This window comes from Diceros bicornis, unplaced genomic scaffold (genome assembly GCF_020826845.1).
Source record: "Diceros bicornis minor isolate mBicDic1 unplaced genomic scaffold, mDicBic1.mat.cur scaffold_67_ctg1, whole genome shotgun sequence".
Lineage (NCBI taxonomy): Eukaryota > Metazoa > Chordata > Mammalia > Perissodactyla > Rhinocerotidae > Diceros > Diceros bicornis.
In genome coordinates this window covers 1,060,122-1,080,684 of record NW_026691553.1, presented here as the reverse complement: position 1 = coordinate 1,080,684, position 20,563 = coordinate 1,060,122, and the positions used below count along the sequence as shown (strand labels likewise).

The following is a 20,563-nucleotide window of genomic DNA, read 5'->3' as shown; positions in this document are numbered from 1 at the left end:
CGCGCCGCGGCTCGGGTCGGGGCCGGGGGCCGGGGGGGAACATCTGCTCCGCGTTACTGCGGGGAGAGGCGGCCGGGGCGCTGGGGGTCGGGAGCCGAGCTTCAAAGGGCTCCCGGGCCCGCCGCCTGCACCGGCTGCGGGGGGTGGGGCGGGGGATTGGGTTCCCGGGCCTCCGCCCACCCCTCCCCCGGAGGAAGACGCTCCGGCCCCCCCCCCCCCCGTCTCCCACAGTGGGCTCCAACACCTTCGGAGTCGCCCAAAGTCCCGAGGACCCCCAGAAGTCTCAGCGCCCCCCTCTAAAAGGCTGTTTCAGCCTCTCCTTCCCCCGAGTCTACCTCCAAATCGGTTTCAACTCCCCCACAAAAAAAGTGCGGTTTCGTACTCCTCAAAAAGTCAGTTTCACACGCTCTCCAAAAAAGAAAAAAAAACTTAGCGGAGGAGGGGGGTGCACCGGGGCATCCGTTTCACACCCCGTCTCGAGGTGGCCCACAAAGCGGGGAGTTTCTCCGCTTCTGAAGTCGGGTCTCCCTCGACTTCGGAACCCTCTCTCCCCCGCAGCCTCCGGGGTTCCTCCGTGGCCGCCCCCGCCCCCGACCCGGGCAACCCGGGAGGAGAAGCCAGAGGGGCTTCGCCGTCCGTCTGGAGGACAGACCCCTTGCTCCGCTCCCTCTGCAGGGGGTGGGACGGGGCCTGGCAGGTGGATCCCCCACCCCCGTTCTAGGACGGAGTCCCTGGGACCCTGCGGGGGAAACCCTGGTTTGGCGACCCCCTCCCCCCAGGGGCGGGCGGCAGGGGATGTTTTCAAAGTTGCTTAAAAATAATTCCCGGATACATCGCGACAATAAAACAACCGAGGGTGGTTTTTTTTTCTTTTCTGAGTTCGGTTGTTTTTTGTGGGGGGAGGAGGAGAGGGTGGAGGGAAGCTTTGTGGGCAGGTCCCTGCGCGGGGCGCCCCCCCATTCGGTCGTGAAGCGGGGAGGGAGCGGCTCGTTCGTACTTGTGGATTTCTTTCGCTGTGAATTTGGGGGTCACCGGCCCTTCAGCGTGCTGTGACAGCTGCTGGGGGGGGGTCACCAAATTTTCCTTGGGGCGGGGCCTGCTCGCCCCTCCCCCTTCCCGGGGGCGTGGCCACTGGGGACGTGGGGGGGTGGAAATGGGAGATGTGGCGGGGAGAGGGGCGGGTTCTGGCCGGCGGGGAAGGGGCCACGCCCACCCCGCATCCAGTTGAAAATTTGCAATTTGATTCCCTGGTGGTCGCAGAGGGAGTTGAGGGAATCTGTATTCGCGGCTCTCAGCCCCCCCATTGTTCAGACTCCCCGCGGGCTCTGGGGAGGGGTCTCCAGGGGCCCAGACCCCTGTCTCCTGGCTGCCCTGCTCCCACCCCCAGGGTCAGGATCTGGGGAGACCCAGATCCTCAGGATGGTCAGAGGGGCTCCCGCTCCCTGTCTGTCCACCCCCACTGCAGTCGCTCACATCTTCTCTCCTCTCCTTGTTTCTCTGTGTGCATCTGCGTACCTCCCTGTGTCCCTCACCGTGGCCACCACGCAGGGCCGTCTCTAGGCCTGAGGTGCCCACCCTGGCCCCTGTGCCCACCGTTGCCGCCGGAGAATGAACCAGCCGCAGAGGATGGCGCCCGTGGGCACGGACAAGGAGCTGAGTGATCTCCTGGACTTCAGCATGGTGAGCGCGCACCGCAGCCCCCAGGCTCATCCCCCCACCCCAGCGCAGGCCTCCAGGCGCGTCTCAGACTGCTCCTGTGCCCCGGGATTCCTGGGAAAGGAGTATCTGCCGAAAACACCCCAATAGCGGGGCCTCAAACCTGTTGGGAGGGAAGAGCCCCCAGATGGGGTTGGGGGAATTGGGGTGCACTCTGACAGGCAGACTGACACCCCCACGGCAGTGAGCAGCATTGGAGGCCTCGCCAGCTTCCAAAGGCACCTGTCACCCCAGGTGATTGTCCAGGCACAGCGTAGGTCCGGTCCACCACTTTACAGATGGGGAAACTGAGGCTCAGAGAGAGGGAGGGGCTGCCCAGAGCCTCCAGCACCTCCATGGGGAGGCTCGGCTGGGAGGCCCCAGCTTGGTTCTGGGCAAGCATGACCTTGGTCTTCTCATCTGTAGAATGGGTGTGATCAGGGTTATACACTCCATGTAGAAACAAAATAAAGTGCCCAGCAGCTGGCTGACCTGTGTTGGGTCACTCAGTGAGCGGGCAGGCTTGATTGTTAAGTCACACGGTGGCTAGTGGTGTGTATCCAGGAGCTCGGGGCGCCGGTGACGGGAGGGGACTTCAGGAGAGGTGGATAGGCATCTGGGCAGTGCTGGTGTGGAGGAAGCACTCAGCAGACAGTAGCCGCTACTGTTACCGCCCCCGTTACTGTCAGGGAGAGGCGGCCCCGGGGGAGGGTGGTAGGTGGTTTGTTACATGGTCCAGGCGGTCTGATCTGGCCCAGAACAGCCCATTTCCCAGCCCGGCAGGTGGAGGTTCAGAGGGAGTGCAGGCTTCTGAAGGTCACACAGCTCAGGCCCAGCGAGGCCGGGAACCGGAGCTCGCCTTGTGTGCCGGGAGCTGAGTGAGCGCACCCTGAAGGAGCAGGGGCCTCGGTCTGCCCGTCTGTGCAGTGGGCCTCCTGTCACGGGCGGCAGGGGGGAGGCCAGCGTTTCCTGGCAAACCCGGGAACCCGTGCGTGAACGATTCCCCAAATCCTGCCCCGCCCCTCCCCCAGGAAGCACCATTTGGGTTTGAAACAGGCTGGGGGAGGAAGCTTTCGGTCTGAATTGAACCCTCCACCGGTACGAGGCCCAGGCTGCTGAGGTCTGTCGAAAACAAAAGTCCCCAAACTGAAACGTCAGCCACCCTGCGGAAAAGCACAGCCCACGGGACCGAGGGCCACGGCTCCGGAAGGGCCACGCCGGTATTTTTAAGCCCCATTTTATTTTTGCGTCCCCGGCTGAGTAACCAGGGGTGCAGCTCACTTGTTTTTTTGTTAAACTGACAAGTCGTAGACCACTGGGCCGGAACAGAGTGGCTTGGGGGGGTGGGCACGGGCTCCAACCTGGCCCCTTCACCAGAGGGTCCGAACATCCCCCCCAGCTCAGAACCAGTGAGCCATTTCACAGATGACGAAACTGAGGCTGAGGAGGCTGAGGTGCCCAGTGTCCCCAGGAGAAGGGCCAGGGTTGGGTTTTTGTTCATCCCCCTCATCATACAAGGAGAGAGCCCGGCTGAGTCACCGGCGCAGAGGCAGTCCCCTGTTGCAGCTCGCGTCCCCCTCGCGTCCCTCTCCCGTCCCTCCGTAGCTGCTCCTCCCACCTGCTCTGGAGAAACTGAGTTAGTTTGTTTCTTTAAAACAACTTGTTTTTAGACTTAAACCAAATATTTTAAAGGGAAGGGCTTTTGTGAGCCAGGTTCACATCAAAATACAGAGAAAGGACCAAATCACTCTGTTAGATCCTCCTCTGCCTCGGCCTGAACTTCCTACATTAGAGAGGGAGGTGAGAAAGGGGCCAGGGTGGCAGCTCTGAGCCGTGTCCCACCCCACCCCCACCCCCGCACAGGCCTGAGGGGGTCCTGGCCTGAGGCTGGGCTTGGAGGATGAGGTGGGCAGGGGGGGAGGGGGTGCTGCGGGCAGGCGCTCGCCCTGTGACTTGGCTGGGTGGCCCCAGCGGATGATGGCGCCCCTCTGAGCCGTGCGGGGTGCACGAGGGTCCTGCGTGCCCAAGACGGCCACGTATGTACGGGTTTCACGACATCCCATGTGGCCTGAGCCTGTTTCACAGAAGAGGAAACCAAGGCTCCGAGGGGTGCGGGGGCCCGTCTGGGCTGATCACGAGGCCTGCGGTGCCCACAGGACACGGCCCAGTGCCCCCTATGGCAAGTGCCACGTCAGCAGAGCCCGTGGCACCCTAAAGGGCAAAACAGAGAGGTGGGGGCGGTGGCTTGGCTGCTGACCCCAGGCCTGGGGTCCCGTTGGTCCTGGTTTTGGTTCTGGGTCTGACCAGGCCCTCCCCCAATGCAGGCCTCGGGTTGCCCAGTGGGAGAGGAGCCCATCCCGGAGAATGGGGCCCTGGGGAGGCTGGACCAGTTGAGTGGGCACAGCCACGCCCCCAAGTTGGGGAGCAGACCTGTGCGAACCCGCCTCCAGCTGGTGCCCCATGCCTCCCATGATGCTCTGCTTTTAGTCCTGTCAGGGCCAGGCGGCGTATAGCCTCAGTTTCTCTTTCTATACAGTGGGGGGACGTGGGGGACGGGGCACCACTTCCTGGGTCCTGCCCAGGGCTCGTGGTGTCACCCCAAGAGCCTTGCCCACAGACGCTGCACCCCCATCTCCTGACTGGCCGGGGAAGGTGGTGGGGGCCCTTGAGCTTCTCCCCCACATGCCCCAGGCCCTGATTCTGGCCCTCACACGGGATCTGTAAAATGCAGAGCCTCGGGGCAGGGCCGGGCTGTGTTGTGTTTTTTCTGTGTTAGAAGGGTTTGTTGATGTTGGGTTTTCCTGGTTAATGCTGCTAAGCTGGTTAATCTTTAGGGACTTAACACCGTGGGTTTGGGAGAGCCAGGGGGGAGAGAGGGAAAGTGGGGTGTGGCAGGCCCATACGGAGGCCTGGGAGACCCACCTGGTCAGCCGTGGGGGGGTGCAACCTTTCTCCAGTCCCTCCAGTGTCCTGTCCCTCTGAGCCTCAGTTTCCCCTTCTGACGGCAGGTGGACACTTACCCTCGTGGGGTGCGGTGGGAGCTGCCCGGGCAGTTGCTGAGCACAGAGCCCGGCGCCTAGGGGACACTCGCCCCGGTCACTCTCCCCATCCCAGCGTTAGGTCCCGGCCATCCCCCCACGTCCCTGCCACTCAAGGTCGGGGCGCACGCAGGAGGTGATCCGGGCTCGGTGGGAAAGGTCACGGGCGTGACGGCGGGGACTTGAGCATCTCTGCGATCATTCTTTGTCCAACTGCCAAGCCTCAATGATCTTACTCTCCAAACGTGGAAACTGTGTTTCTTCTAAGAGTAGATACATTGTATTGAGTGCCTAAAAGGTTACTCCGCTCTGCCAGAAGTAGACACAGTGTAAACAGCAGGGTTCCCAATTCCCCGGATGCTGCGGGGGGGGGGGGGGGGGGGGGGTGCCTGTGCATTCAGAGGGGCGCTCAGGGCCGCGTCTGAGGGGGAGAGCCTCGCTCCGCGCAGGTGCGTGCGGCGGGGGTGTCCCGTGCCTGTTTCCACTGGGCCTGCGGGTGCCTCCCAGCTCAGCCCTGGGGTCTGCCCCAGAACTATGTCCCTGGTCCCCAAACGTCCCCAGGCTGTGCCCCCCTTCACCTGTCTCTCTCTCTCCCTGCAGATGTTCCCTCTGCCGGTGGCCAACGGGAAGGGCCGGCCTGCCTCCCTGGCCGGCGCCCAGTTCGGAAGCTCAGGTAGGAGCCGCTGTCTCGGGGCTGCGTGTTGTATGAAGGGATGGGCGTGTGCAGAGGGGGGGCTGGGGCAGCACAGGCGGGGGTGCGGCTGGAGCCAGGAGCTGAGGCGGGGCCGGGCGGGACACAGGCTCCCAGACAGGGCGCTAAGGGAGGGGGGTGTCTGGGGGGTGGCGCCCAGGCCTAGCAGGTGGACTGGAGCGGGGGGAGGCTGGGCCCAGGTGTCTGGGGGGTCTATGTCACTTACGAGGGGGCCGTGTGAAGTGGCGACTTGAGCCTCCGAGGTCCCCCTAGCCCCAGCGGGGTCCTGGGTCTCCATTCTATGCCCAAGGGGGAAACTGAGGCCCAGAGGGGCTTGATGTGGAACCCCAGCCCTCACCAAATCCTGCCTAGCTCCCAGTTGTTTTCATCCAAGTATGTATTAGGTGCTTACTGTATACATACCCAGCAGTGGGGTGACCAACCCTCCTGGTTTGCCCAGGACCCAGGGGGGTTCCTGGGACTCTGAGCATTCAAATTAGGAACATTCCAGGCACACCTGGACTCGTTGGTCACCCTACTTGGCACTGAGTACTGGTGACACAGCAGGAGTGGGGACAGCCAGCACGGCCTGAAGCAACATAATGGTGGGAGTCAGGCAGCAGAGCGGCAGGGAGGGGGCTGTCACAAAGCCAGGGTCTCAGGGATGGGCTCTGAGGAGGGGACGTTGGAGCAGAGGCCTGTTGGGGGTGGTTTCAAGGCAGGGGGGCACAGCCCGTGCAAATGCCCTGGGGCAGGACTGGGCCTGGAGTGTGGGAGGAACAGCGAGGAGGAGCCCGTGTGAGTGGAGCAGAGGGAGGAGGGGATGGGGCAGGTCGTGCAGGGCCTAGTGGGCCACGGGGAGGACTTGGGCTTTAACTCCCAGGGAAGTGGGAGCCATTAAGGGCTGTAGGCAGAGAGATATGCCATGTGCATGTTGGGGAGTCCACTCTGGCCGTCCGCAGGGTTTGGGGAGCATCTCCTGTCCCTACGCATGGACTTGAGTGTTTTTCTGGGGTCTCTGGATTGGAACCGTGTCCTTCCATGTCTCGGATCCAGGACCAAAGGTCTGGTTTGGCATCGTCTCTGAATCCCAGTGGCGTGTCCTGGGGGCTCTAGCTGGAGGAGGAGGGGGTTTCAAGGGATAGTTCATGCTCACGCCACCTCAAGGGAGGGACATCGTGTTGCCGCCCCCTCTGCCCTGCCTTGGCCTTCTCCTCCGCCTGAGGAAGTGGCTGCAGGACTGGCCGAAGTCCTTCCTGAGCCGTGGAAATCCCCATGGGCCACCGTTTCCCACCCCCGGAAACTGCCCCCCAGAGCTGGGGTGCTGCCACTTCCCTGCCCAGTGGAGCGAGGGTCAGGCCCCGGGGGCTTCCTGGAGGAGGTGGCACAGACATGCCCTCATTTCCCCCGCCCCAGTCTCTATCCCGGGCTGTCTTCCCTCGTCACTGTCCACTCACACGGCCAGCAGCCCCGAGGAGCTGAAGTCAGGGGCCTGCCAACCCCTCAGCCCCTGGGGAACCTTCTCCTCTGGGACACCCCACGCCCGGCCAGGCCTAAGCGAGACCCCTGGTAACATTTGCAGGTTGATATTCTGTGGTTTCTGCAGCCCTGGCCCACCCTCTGGCCCTGCCCCAACCCCTTTGGATAGGGAGGATCCTGCCTTGTCCCCCTGACACATCAGACTGAGTTTTCATATCCTTAAGGGACGCAGCGTGGTTAGTTCAGCCTGGGGACCCCGCCAGTTTGGTTCCAGCAGTTAATGCCAGCCTGGGGCGGGGGCACGGGACTGGGAGACCTGAGACCCGCGCTTAAGGGTCCTCCTCACTGCTCCTCCGGGCACCAGGCAGGCCATGTCACCTGTATCAGGTGGCACTGCTGCTCAGAGCCTCAGTTTGCTCATCCATAAGCCAGGCGTCTGCCCGTTGGCAGAGGGTCAGAGTCCGTGGGTGAGAGAGGGCCCTGTGAACTGCGGGGTGTGGGGCTCATCTCAGCGGGGTCCTCCCGGCCCTGCCCTTAGCTCTTGGTGAAGGGGGTCCCAGGCCCAGACCTGAGAGCCACAGTGACTGGGCGCCCCCTTGGGGGGGTCTCCCGGCTCTGAGCTCATTCCCTGCCCCCTCCCAGTGGAGCTGCAGCCCCCAGGAAGGGGGGAGTTCAGGGGTCCATCAGCAGGATGGGGCCCGGGGAGTCACCCTCTTTCTGAGCCTCGATTTCTTTCCTTGGTAAACAGGTCGCCTTCCTTCCAGATGGGCCGTGTCAGCCTAAGGCGGGCACCGCCGTTTGTCAGGAGGTTCCTAACGCTAGTGGGTCCCCGGGCACAGCCTCTCCTCCCCCCTCCTCTGTCCTCGCCCAGCGTTTATTTAGTATCTCTTTAAGTCTACTGCTGGTCTTAAATTCATCCCAGAAGGGCACTTTCTTTCAGAAAATCAGCAGCCGAGGCCCACCTGGGGGTGTCGCTGACGGTAACTGGGGTAGAAGCTGAGCGGTGTTGGGACCGCCTGGCTCTCTCTGTTTTAACAAAACGTGGTGTCAGAGAGCTGTCGAAGACGCACGAACGGAGGTTTTCTGGTTCTTATCCGGGTGGGAAGCTAAGACAAGAGGCATTTGTCCGCCCCTCCCTTTGGGGAACCCTGCGGCCCGGCGCCCTGATGATAGCACGTCCTCTGCCAAAGACCGCGGGTGCCGAGGCCACAGAGGACGTCAGGAAACGCTCACTGATGGACCGGAGGAAGCGTCTTTCCTATTTTTAATTCCTCCGCTGCTCTCTGGGTTGGTGTAATTGTAACCATGACACTCGGCTCGGAGTAAAGGTCTTACGCTCAGCAGAGGCGGCCTCCGCCTTTCGCCTCCGTGGAGGACCCCAGGGTAGCACAGGCCCGGGCGATCGGGGCCTCCGGGGCGGTTTCTGGATGTAGGCTGGCTGGCCGTGGACGTGAGTTCACAGTGAACATGTCCCTCAGTGTCCCTGCGCCTCAGCAGCAGGTTTCTAAACCTGCTCCCGTTTGATGGGCATCAAAAAGGAATTCGCCGTTTCGCTGGGCACTTCCGTGACTGATGACGGGCGGTTACCTTTTTCAAAAGCTCATCCGCCACATGAGTTCTTGTGTGATGAATTTCCCATTACTATCTTGTACCCTTTTTTTTTTTCTTTTTTTTGGAGTTGATCAACTTTTTATCTCTAGCTAACTTTGAATTTTGAAAACATTATAGATTCACAGGAAGTTGCAGCCAAGTGTCCAGGGAGGTCTGTGCCCCCTCCCTCGGCCTCCCCCTGGGGTGACAGCCCCCGTGTCTGTAGCGTGAGATGAGATCAGGAAAAGTTCACAGAGTGTGCTCAGGTCTCACCAGTTTACGTGTGCACGTGTGTGTTTCTGTGCTGTTGTATCCCACGTGTGGGGCCATTGAGCCACCGTCACAATCCAGATAAAGAGCTGTTCCATCAGCACACGATCTCCCTCCCTCCTGCTGCCCCTTCATAGTCACTGCCAGCTGCGACCCCTCATCGCGGGGGACCGCTAATCTGTTCTCCATCCCCACAATTTTATCATGTCAAGAACGTTCTATACGTGGACTGGTACAGTCTGGACCCTTCTGAGATTGGCTCTTTTCACTGAGCGTAATTCCCTGGAGATCCATCTAGGTTGTTGGCTGTATCAATAGTTTATTCTTTTTTCTTGCTGCCTAATGAACTTTTTTTTTTTTTTTTGTGAGGAAGATCAGCCCTGTGCTCACATCTGCCAATCCTCCTCTTTTTGCTGAGCAAGACTGGCCCTGAGCTAACATCCGTGCCCATGGTCCTCCACTTTGTGTAGGACGCTGCCACAGCCATGGCCTGACAAGCAGTGCGTCACTGCGCACCCGGGATCTGAACCCAGGCCGCCAGCAGCGGAGTGCGCGCACTTAACCGCTACGCCACGGGGCTGGCCCCCCAATGAACTTTTTAACAACGGCGCTTATCAACCATGACTTATGTCACCATCTCTTGAGCTCTGTGTGCCAGGCACCAAGCTTGGATCATTTACCGTGAGTCCTCAGTCCTCACAGGTCGAGGAAATAGGTGCAGTTATTATCCGTGTTTACTGTTGAAGATGCTGTAACCATCCCAGCTAACCACCCAATGCTGCCTCCCTGTAGTGTCCTGTACCCTATCCTATCCTGCTCTTATTGATTTGCAACAGCTCTTTGTATAGGAAGGATGTTAGTCTTCTGTCATCTATGTGGTAGTTTTTTAACTTTTCCTTTATAACTGTTATTACTGATGGAGATTTGTAGTTTGTTTCGGTGGCTTACAGGTACAATTTTTATGTTGTAAGTCTTGTCATTTATGGTGTTCTGGCTTTAGTGCCATTTCTGAAACATTCTTAAGAATTGGATGCCACAGTCCATTCTGCAGTGCAAGTGTGATGGTCGTGAAGGTGCCTGCTCATTACATCGGGTTGAGGAACATATGGGAAAAGATGCTGGAGAGGAGAAAAGCGTGCTCTCACAGTCCTTGGCAGAGCAAAGACAAGAAAAATAAATGGGAAGGAGGGAACCTTAACAGTGAAGTGATCAAGGTTGAGCTAACTTAGTAGTTTCTGGCCATGTGCACCCATGGGGCTGCTCAGAACACACACCCCTGGGCCCTGCACCCAGAGCCACTGAGGAAAAGGCTGAGATGGGGCCTATGAGAGCTTCCAGACAATTCTGAAGGGCACCTCCAGTTAGAAGGTCTTATCTACCAAACGTATCCTTTTAAAGGCCAAACCCTGTAAATAGGGATCACACCCCTTTTATAAAAATTGACCACATACTGGGCACAATCAAAACCTCTAATGTAAAAAAAAAGACCAGAGTATAAACATCTTCTTTGAAAAAAATGCAATAAAACTAGAAATAAAAGACCAAGAAGTAGAAGGAAAAAAAAGCCTAACCACTTGGAAATACCAAAATTCCTTTTTATCCACCTCTTGGGTTCAAGAGGAAATTAAAGCAGCCAAGACAGCCTAGACAGAAATCAGCAGTAATGTAAACATGTTGAAACTACGAGGTGCAGCCAAAGCTGTGCTTGGGGAAGAATCATAGCCTTTGATGTTCTCCACATCAGAGCAGATAGAATGAAAAGAAATGGGTTAAGCATTTAAGTTAGGAAGTTACAGAACAACAGAATAAACTCAAGCAAACCTTTCTTGGTGGTGTGAAATGCCTCAGGGCATTTCCTAAATTGCTGGTTATGCATGAATTTTTATCTCACTTTTTTATCTATTACTGCCTCAGGACTACCCAGTGTCAGTTATCATAGCTTTCTGGCATTCCTACCGCGGTTGTTCTTTTTCAGGTTTTTTACCCCATATTTTCATACACACTGATTCTTTTTTATGATTTTTAGAATTCTTATATTATGTCTCCTCTCTCCATGTCCCCCCGCAAAAAAACCTGTTGGGATTTGTATATTATGTTAAATTCATAAGTAAATTTTCGAAGAGCCATTTGTCTCTGTAGTACTAAGTTTTCCTGTTGTAAGAACCTGGTATCTTGTCCTTTTTTTTTTTTTTTTTTGACTGTTAGTAGTTTTTAAGATAAACTTTGAAAATTGGAGTGAAAGGCACTTAATCATTTTTTTTTTTTTTTTTTATTCCGTCACGTACTTTCCCAGGGAGGGTTATTTCCAGGTATTTTAGGATTTTCCGTGCTGCGGTCCAGGGTCTTTTTCATCACATTTTCTACCTGGTCGCCTCCTGACGTTCTTCATTACCTGCGTGTTTGCCTTGGTTCGGTTTCCCAGGTAAACCATCGGGCCATCCCCAGACACCACCTCCCCATCCCAGTGCAGGTGCTGCGTGCCTTTTCACATCCGTGGGTGTTTTCTAGAACCCACACAGCGTTGCTATTCGGCTGGTTGTCAGCAGGACCAAGCCTGACACTGGCTGTCAATTCCAGATCTTTCTGTCTGTCTGTGTTTATTGCGTTCAGGGCTTTTCCCTCTGGTCCTCCACGACCTTCCACGAGGAGCGTGTGCATTTATTTCGAGTGCGGTCCGCGTCCTTTATCAGCTGTGGACTAGATCTCTGGCGTCCATCGCCTCGTCTGCATCTCGCCTGTGTCCGACGTCGTGTCTGGCGGGGGTTGCTCTCTGCGCTCTGCCGCGTTTCTGAACCAGCTTCTCTAGAACAGTCTCCGACTGGCACCCCCTGGTCCCCAGGCGCGTGGGGAGCAGGCCCACCGCCCATTTGCTTCTGATCCTTTTGGACCTGCCTCGTTCCTCCTGCTGCGATTGGCCTGTTGAGGTTTTGTCCACTCCTCTTGTCAATTCTAGCATTTTCCTGGGAAAAATCGCCCGTTTCAGGCACATTTAGGAACGGCGAACGTTGCATACTTCAGGAGCGTGTGAAGTCCCCTGTCCGTGTTTGTCAGGCGGTGTCCCTGTCTCAGTCCTAAATTTACTAATTTTTGCTTTCTGTTCTCTTGTCTTTGATCAGCTGCATTGTGCTTTGTTCCGTTGATTTTTCTTCCAAAGAATTGACTTCATTGTGGAAGTGATTATCAATCGACTACTTTCTTTGCATGACTTCTGTCATAATTCCCCTTTTAAAGCTTTTTTTGAAAAAAATTTTTTTTCCCCCCCAAAGCCCCAGTAGATAGCTGTATGTCATAGCTGCACATCCTTCTAGTTGCTGTATGTGGGACGTGGCCTCAGCATGGCCGGAGAAGCGGTGCGTCGGTGCGCGCCCGGGATCCGAACCAGGGCCGCCAGCACCGGAGCGCACGCACTCAACCGCTAAAGCCACGGGGCCGGCCCATTAAAGCTTTTTTTGGACTTTTGAGTCGAAGGCCGTGCTCGTCCACTTCTACCCTGTCGAGTCGTCAGAGGGATGAGGGTCGCACAGCCCCAAGGGCCACGTTAGCCATATGCCACAGCCCACTGGTTTCAATGATGCATATTTTTGTTATTCATTTATAGATACTTGATTTTTTTAAAAAATTATTTCTTTCTGGAGATTTCTGATTTCCACGTTGGGCTGGAGTGTTTGTTCCTCAATTGGTGAATTTCTAGGTCATGAACGCAGAGATCAGACATGGCTTGAGCCGTTGCTCCTGTTGGGAAGAGCGGAGTGTTCCCGCTCTCGCGGAAGCGGGGGCCACCTTATCACTCTTCGTGGGTCCTGGAGGGGTGGTGGGACGTGGAGCTGGGAGGTCTTGTCTCCTGGTCGACCACATTTAGATTTTTATCCTGGTCAATGCCAGGGACCAAGGGCAGCACGGTCCCCTGCCGTGCGGTGTTGGCTGCGTGCATGCCGTCCGGCCTCAGTGGATTCGGATGCCGGGTTATCGACACGTGAACTCAAGTCGGCGGGATTTTCCTTGTGGGTCCAGCCTGTCGCCAGTGAAAAGCCACCCTCTCCTCCAGCGGGAGCTCGTCCCTGAGTTCAGCCTTGTACGTGCATGTTCCAGCCTCCCCCTCGTTGGCGTGACGTGGTGCATCTCTGTGTGCGTCTGACCGAGTTTAGTCTCCCAGGTTGCTGGTTCCAGAACTGCTTTCTGTAGGTGCCACGTGTTAGATTCCAAGAGATCACATCTGCGGCTGTCTTGTATTTTGGGCCTTTTCTTCCACACCCTCGTGTTAGGTTTTCCCATCTTGATCCTTCTCGCAGTCGTGTCTGTCGGGCGTGTCTCCTCCTGAATCGTTTGGAAGGGCGTGCTGGTTTGCAGCTCGACTCTGGTTATGTTCGTGGTGTTCAAGAACACGCACAAACCCCCCGTTCTCTCTCTTTGAGCCCCAGGGGTGAGGTCTCGTCGCCCTCTCCTGTGGGGAGGGGAGGAAGGAGCCTCTGTGGCTCCTTCACCCTGGGATCTGGTATAAGGAAACATCCTTTTTAGAGACATTGTTTCTCTTTGTTTGTGAATCTCATGTATTCGAATCCTGCTGGAAAGCACAGGTCGTTGTATTGACTCTGCCACTTGTGACGCCTGGAGCAAGTAAGTGACTTCACGTCCTCGTGCCTCAGTTTCCTCCTCTGCAGAGTGGGGGTCTTCGTCAAGGACTCGGCGACGTGCCCAGAGCAGCTGGCCCCTGCGGACCCCCGTGGACTCCCATCCCGGTCTTGGGGGACGGCGTCTTCATTCCCGGCCGAGTGCGCGCCCTCCCCGCGCCCGTCACGTCCTCCTGGCCCGCACCGTCGGTGTCAGTGCCCCTCTCGGTCTGGAGTGTTTCTTCAGGGGACGTTTCTGCAGTGAGGGGACGTTGGTGGCGTACGCCATGGGGTGACAGCTGGTTGGAAATGGAATTCCCAGGTTGTCCGTCTGTCCTGGACATCCGGTAAACGCACGTGTGTCTGTCTCAGCCTCTCCCTTTTCCCTCGTCTTCTCTGGTTGTCACTGAGCCCTGGCGTCTGCGGCCCAGAGGCGAGTGGTCAGCTGCGGCTGTGGGTCCGGTGTGGGTGTTTCTCCCATTCCTTCCGGAAGGCCGGCTCTCCCACGGCGGGTCTCAGTTTGGGTCTTCATGTCCGTCGTCTCAGAGCCCCTTCTTTTCCTCTGTGTTGCGGGATGTTTCCAGAACGCGCCCTCTTTCCCGTCGATCGTCTTTTCTGCATCATCGGTTCTGCTTTTAAACTCCCCCGTGGATTTGTTGCGTTCACTTCTTTCCGTAGTTTCTCTCTCTCTCTCTCTCATCTCCTCCTTCTAGACCCGAGAACCCATGTGCTCTGTACCGTCCTGAGGGCGAGGCGGCTGCTGTCCCAGGTGTGCGTCTGTTTCCGGGATGAACGCCGAATCCTGGAACTTGCCCCATCTTTGGTGTCCACGTCTGTTTCCCACTGTGTCTTCTCACAGAGACGGCCTGGGCTGTTTTCAGAGCTCGGATTTGGGGGCGGGCGATTCTCCCGTCCCCACGCTCAGTACCACCTGGTCCTCCTCGAGCCTGAAGCCGCAGGGGTCTTTCTGTTGTCTGTCTGGTCACGGATCTGAAATTCGCAGGAGGGAGGGGGTGGGACAGCTTCTGCACTCCCCCAAATTAGTGCATATTTGTGGGGCCCCCATCGGAGGGCCAGCTCTGCCCACCAGGGAAGCCCCGGGGCTGGGGGTTGCCATCCAGGGGTTGGGGAGAGGGGATTGGAGGGAAGCCCCTGATCCTGGTAGACGAGGCTGCCCATTTTGCCTACACAACTTACTGCTCTGCTCAGGGGTAGGGCCTGCCACTTTGGGGGCCCCAGGGGACCCCCTACTCTTAGGAGGGATGGGGTGTGGCCTCCACCCACTTCTCAGCCTCAGATCCACTTGCTCAGGGGTGGCATGAGGGCCCCTGCTTTCCTGCCCCCCTATCCAGGGCAGATCCGACACGGGCCCTGGGCCACCCCGGGCCTCCCTCCCGCCTGGAGTCGGGGCGGGGGCGATGCTTTCTCCCTCATTCCTGAAGCTTTTCAGAGCTCAGGGAGCGTTAGGCGGAGCCTTCGGCCGCCGCCAGCCCTGGAAATCTTATTAAAATTTAAAATTTTACAGACAGACCAGAAAAGAAAGCACACTTGCTCATAAACGCAAAGGGCAGGTGCCGGGGGGGGCGGCCGTGAGCGGCGAGCCGGCCTGGGTGCGGGCCGGCCTGGAGTCCCCCGCAGCCTTCCGCCGAGTTTGAAAGGACATGAAAATTAAAAAGTGGCCCAAAAAGGAAATCACGAGAAGAGAGGGCCCCCTGGCTTGTGGGAGCCCACAGCCCCCGAGAGGAAGGGCTGCCCTCAAATTCAACCCGCTGTCGCTCTCGCCCCGCCGGGAGACCCCAGGGGCACAGGGCAGCCCGACAGGCTGCAGCTGGGGTCTTAGAGGTTTTGATGATGAGAGGAAAGCCCGGGTAGGGGGAGCCGACAGGCTCGGGGTCACAGTGCCAGGTAAACTGTGCGAAGAAAGCAGTCACGGGTGCGCCTGCTGGAGAGTTGTTCCTGAGGCGTCAGTGTGCGTCTCTCCCCCGATGTGATCCTGGTGCGTGGTGGTGGTTCTTACTGTTGCCGTTGGTGTTATTTTAATCTCTGTCTCATGGGGCCGCGCTGCCCAGGGCAGCAGCTGTGAGTCCATCCAGCTCGAAGCTCACAGTAGTTAAAGCCGCGTAGAATTGGAGCTTCTTTCCGCCAGTCGCACTGGCTGCGGTTCAGACGCCACGTGTGCCCTCCACCGTGGACAGAGCAGGCGGAGAACATTGTGAATGTCCCGGGGAGTCCCACAGGAGACACGTTACGTTGTTTGTGGGTGCCGCGAAGAAATGGACAACGGATGTTGTGGAGGCCGTGGGGGGGCCAGCCCTGTGCAGGCGACGCTGGGGTCGCATAGAGGGCCCCAGGCTGAGAGGGGGCCGGGGAGGCGACTTCTCTGCAGTGGGAGGAAGAAACAGCAGGTGTAGGGACCACTAGGGCAGAGCTCGGGCCAGGGGCGTGGGCCAGGGTCTGCTCACTTGTTGGGGTTGACAAGGAATGTGCTGGGGGGAGTCTGGTCTCTGCCCCAAGGGCAGTGGGGAGCCATGGCAGGGGTTTGAGGGAGGGAGGAGAGCCAGGTTTTGCTTCCGAAAGCTCCATCCGACTGCCCAGGGTGGAGTGTGCATGGGAAACCTGGGAGGACGCTGCTGGAGGGACGCGGCCTGACCTCGGAGATGGAAAGCCGTGTCAGGCTTCCACCTGAGGCCACGCGGGGCAGGCCGTGGGAGTGAGGGAGGGAGAGAGGATGGCTCCCGGGCTGTAGCCTGGGCACCTGGGTGAGGGGGTGCCTACAGAGCTGGGCTGCAGGCCAGGCTGGTGGCTCCCTGGCTGTGCCTGTGGGTTTGGGGAGCACGGTGGATGGGGCTGTGCCTGGACCTGTGACCCCCTGGGTTCTGCCTGTCCCACACCGTAACCCCGTTCCTGGTACTAAGTCTGTGGGTTAGGCAGCTTCGTACAGAGAAACCGGCTCTGGGAGTCTTCCTCTACACCAGGGTCAGCGACCTTCTCCGTAAGGGGCCGCACGGTCTCTGTCGCAGTGAATCCACCCTGCCGTTCTGGCAGAAGCCGCCGTAGACCGTGCGGCAACGAACGAGCGTGTGCCACTGAAACCTCATTTACAAAAGCAGGCTGGGAGGATCTGGCCCAAGGGCTGCAGTTTGCCAGCCCCTCCCCAGAGGAATCCAGCACAGGACACGGCCACTCGGTCCCGACCCGGTGTCTGCTGAGCCCCGTCCGAAGCCTGCTCCCCCGTTTCATCAGGCCCAGCCACCGATCACACGGCGAGGCGGTGACCCGGCTTTGTTGAGCACCAAATGTGCCACCCGCTCTGCGACGGTCCTCGTCATCCCCGCAGCAGCCTGGGCTGCAGCCCCTAGAGCCCCCCCAGGGCCCCCTGCTCCGTCCGCGGAGCCCCCCTCTCCCCGGGGCAGCCGGGCTGGGTCTGAGCCGAGAGGTGTTCCGGCCCCATCCCACCAGCATTAAAAAAAAGAGAAATCATAAAGAAATTATACTCCGACAGCAGCGTCTTATTCTATTAGTACGTTTTAATTAGAACATGGAGGAGGAATGTGTTATGAATATTCATGACTGGCTTATTAAGATGCATAATTAATCGGTGGGGGGGTTAATAACTATTAATGGGAGTGATGGGAGAGGGGCCGTCCCTGTTTCTGTCATTTCTAGAAGGAGGTGGCGGTTTCCAGAAAGGGCAGAGCAGTGTGCAGTGGCCTCTGTGCCAGGAGCTTGTGGGGCCCATGCTGGAGGGGTGGATCCCCAAGCCTTGGGTCCGAGGAGCACCCCTTCCTGCCACTAGACCTGTGGTCTTGGGATGTGGCCTCCCCACTCACTCCCACAGGGTCCTGGCGCCTCTGGGGACATGTCGTGGGTGCCCACTTGTGGTGGGGGCCACCCAGAGCCAGGACACGCTCTCAGGTGGGGGCTCTTCCAGAGGGGGAGCGGACAACGGGCAAGTGCACGTAGAGGGAAATTGAGGCTTAGGGAGCGCTGGCACTTTGCCCAAGGTCACCCCTGCCTCACCAGCCGCTCTCCTCCCCGGAGCCCAAGTTGGGGGTCCAAGACCTTGGGTTGCAGACACCCCAAACCTGGGAGCAAATGCTGGGTGGATGCCCGGAGACCACAGGAGCCCCCTGCCTGGCCCCTCACCTGCCGAGGCAGCCCCCCAGCCCCCCACCGTAATCACAGTGGAAATTTTGGATTAGAAAACAAAATCTAATTGAGACACATGAATATTCATTGGGCTGGGAGATTAATATGCATAATTATGCAAATTAGCAATTAAACATCAATTAACTGGGGGGAATGATTAACACAAAGGCACCAAAATAGAAGGGTGTAATTGGAAGGAAGTTTCTGGTGCAGAGGAGCAGGAGGGTGGGAGGGCGAGTGAAGGATTCTGGAGGGGGCAGGTGGGGTCCGAGGGTAGGTGAGGGCTTGTGCCTGGGACAGACGGCGGACCCAGCCCCTCCACCCCGTCTCCCCGCCCCAGCCTGGCTTGGGGAGCCTTCGGACTCAGAGTTGGATGTGGACACCCCAGTTCTACGAAGTAGAGCCTTCGTAACCCCTTTACAGAGGAGGGAAACTGAGGCACGAAGGGAAGGGGCCCAGACCTGCTCTTCTTCTGCTGGTCCGGGCCGTGTGCTCTCTGGCCCCGAGGGATGGAGTGGAAGCTCCCCCAGCCCAGGAAGAGGCCTGGGAGGGATCCAGGCACCACTGCCTGCCCAGCGGGAAGATTCCGGGGGCCTGGGCAGGGCCTGGGAGTGTTTGGGGAGATAAGAGCCACACCCCACCCTTAGAGACCAAGGTCCTCTCCCCACGCTGGTTAACCCCTGCTGCGCCTCGGGCCTCCGACTGCCCCTGATGGCGATGTGGTTCCATCCTGGAGGGCCCACCAGCCTGTGCCTGGCGGGTCGTCAGTGGCAGCTGCCGCTGTTACTTCAACAGAGGGACGGCCCTGCCTCCCAAATTGGTGGTGATGGGAAGGGGGAGACTCCCACTTACCCGAGATCAGAGCTCATCACTTGGCACCCATTTGCCAATGCTCTCGTGAGCCTTTATCGCAGGGTCAGAAGAGACAGCCTGACACAGATGACCCAGCGCCCTGTGGTCAGGCCTGAGCCAGAGGGAGGGCTCAGTGTGAGTGAGGACTCTGCCCAGGGTGGGCGTGGTGGCTGGGGCTTTGATGGATGGGTAGGAGTTGGCCAGCAGAGATAGCTGATGGAACCAATTTTTGAGCTTCAGACCTGGAGGTATGCTAGGTGCCAGGGTGTCTGGGGTGCTCCCCGATGATGGTGGTGTCAGTGTGGGCAGCGCCACAGCTGGGTGAGGCTGGACAGGCTCCAGAGCTGGGCTGGCTCAGGAAGGGCCCAAAAAGCCTGCTGAGTCGAGCGAGGGCTTCTCGCTGAGGTGAGAGGGACTGAAGTGGCTTCAGAGCTGGACAGGGTGAGGGGGACCTTGACTCTCTCTTCCGCCCTGCAGGTCTCGAGGACCGGCCCAGCTCGGGCTCCTGGGGCGCCGGCGACCAGAGCGCTTCCTCCTTCGACCCCAGCCGGGTGAGGAGCCGCTGCGGGCGAGGCCCTGGGTTTCGCTGCTCCGGGTGGGGTGGGTGGCTCCAAGGCGGGCGTCAGGCCAGCCTGGTCAGAGATGTGGGTCCGCGTCTTGACTTGGGCACTCCCGGGCTTGCCTGTTCCCCAGCTGTGGACGGGGCCCCCGCACCCCTCATCCTCGCCTCTCTCCGCAGACCTACGGTGAAGGCGCCCACTTCAGCGAGTCCCACGGCGGCCTCTCTTCGTCCACATTCCTGGGCCCCGGGCTGGGAGGTGAGTGTCCGCACAGCAGGCCCCCCCCCCACACACGCACGCAGTGTCCCCGGGAGGCGGTCAGCACACTCGGGGCGCAGCGTGGACGCGGCCTGGACCCCCATGGGGGCTGGCCAGGTGCCTGCCGGGACGTGGACTCGGAGGCCTGGCAGCCCAGGGCGGCGGTCAGAGCCCGGCTGGGCCCTCCCGAGGCTGGCATCCTGACCACGGGCACGAGGCCTCGGGCAGCCCGGGTGAGGGCCGTCCCCCTCGAGCCTTGGCTTCCCGCCCGTGGACAGGGACTCAGAACCCTCGTGGAGCAGGTGGTGAGGCCTCGTCCGGCCCCACGGGCCGCCCCCTCCTGCAGATGGGCAGCCAGAGGCTCAGCAGGAAGGGGCCTGTCCAGGAGTCTGACTGGTCAGGGGCTGGTCAAGGCTCCGACCTCCGGGACCACTGGGGCCTGGACGGCTGTCCTGGGCGCCGTCCCTCCCGCTGGCTGACTGCAGCGGCCCCCGCCCCACCCCCGTTCCAAGGGAGCATTGGGGTGACCGCAAACTGGCCTCTCGGGGGGTCAGGAGGGGCCGGGGGCTGGCTGCCCAGCTCAGCTCCCGCCTCGGAGCCTGGGCCGTGAACAGGGGATTTTAGTTCCTGATTCGGGGGTCCCGAGACTCGGGGTCCGTCCCCTGAGAGCCGGGGGGAGTGGGTTCATCGCGACGCCGTCGTCAGCGGTTTACAGGCAGAGGCGTGTCGGGGGGTTGGCTGCGGGGGAGCAGATGTGTGAACTGGGAGCCTCTGCAGACTGACCGATGGGGAGACTGGGTCTGGAGACTTTGGGGCCCGACCTTGGCCCTGGACCCTGAGGGGACGCCGCCTGCCGAGCCAGGACTGGACGTGCAGTCAGAGGTGGATGGGTGCGCGTGGCCCAAGAGGAGCCGCGTGAAAGGGGGACGGAGGGCCGAGTCCGGGTGCCCTCTGCGTGTGAGGGAGGTCATGCCCGCCTCCCAGACCAGCAGGCCAAGGCCGGCCCTGCCTGTGCCCCGGGGTGGCCCCTGCAGCCACGCGGTTCCCCCCCTGTTCCTTCCTCCCACCTCTTCCTTGCACGGGCAGTTCCCACGTCAGCCCGGTCAGCAGGGCCCAGCGCCCAGCTGCGTCCAGGCCGCCGCACGCCCTGCGGCCGAGGAGCTCAGGGAGGGCAGCGCGGAGCCCAGGCCGAGCACAGGGCAGCAGGCGGCGAGTGCCCTGCGCCCAGGGGTGGGGTCAGCCTGTCCCTGTGCTGCCCCGGCCCGGTCTGGCTCCCCGTGAGACCCTGTGAGCTCTTCCTCGCGGTTCCCCTCGTCCCGTCCTCACGCCCTGATGTGTGGGCCTAGTGCGTGGATTAGGAGCCTGCTGTATGCC

The 20,563-nt window shown here is 59.5% G+C and overlaps 1 protein-coding gene across 6 annotated transcripts in view; it reads left to right on the top strand.

The window, feature by feature from the left end:
* Positions 1 to 20,563, top strand: part of TCF3 (transcription factor 3) — a 38,163-nt gene that overhangs the window by 742 nt on the left and 16,858 nt on the right. For all 6 annotated transcript variants that reach the window (XM_058537796.1, XM_058537798.1, XM_058537795.1 and 3 more), the window contains exons 2-5: positions 1,549 to 1,680; positions 5,334 to 5,406; positions 18,849 to 18,922; positions 19,111 to 19,189. In XM_058537796.1, coding sequence (XP_058393779.1) covers positions 1,609 to 1,680; positions 5,334 to 5,406; positions 18,849 to 18,922; positions 19,111 to 19,189 — 298 coding nt within the window. In that variant the 5' untranslated portion in view covers positions 1,549 to 1,608. The remainder of the gene's footprint in view (positions 1 to 1,548; positions 1,681 to 5,333; positions 5,407 to 18,848; positions 18,923 to 19,110; positions 19,190 to 20,563) is intronic.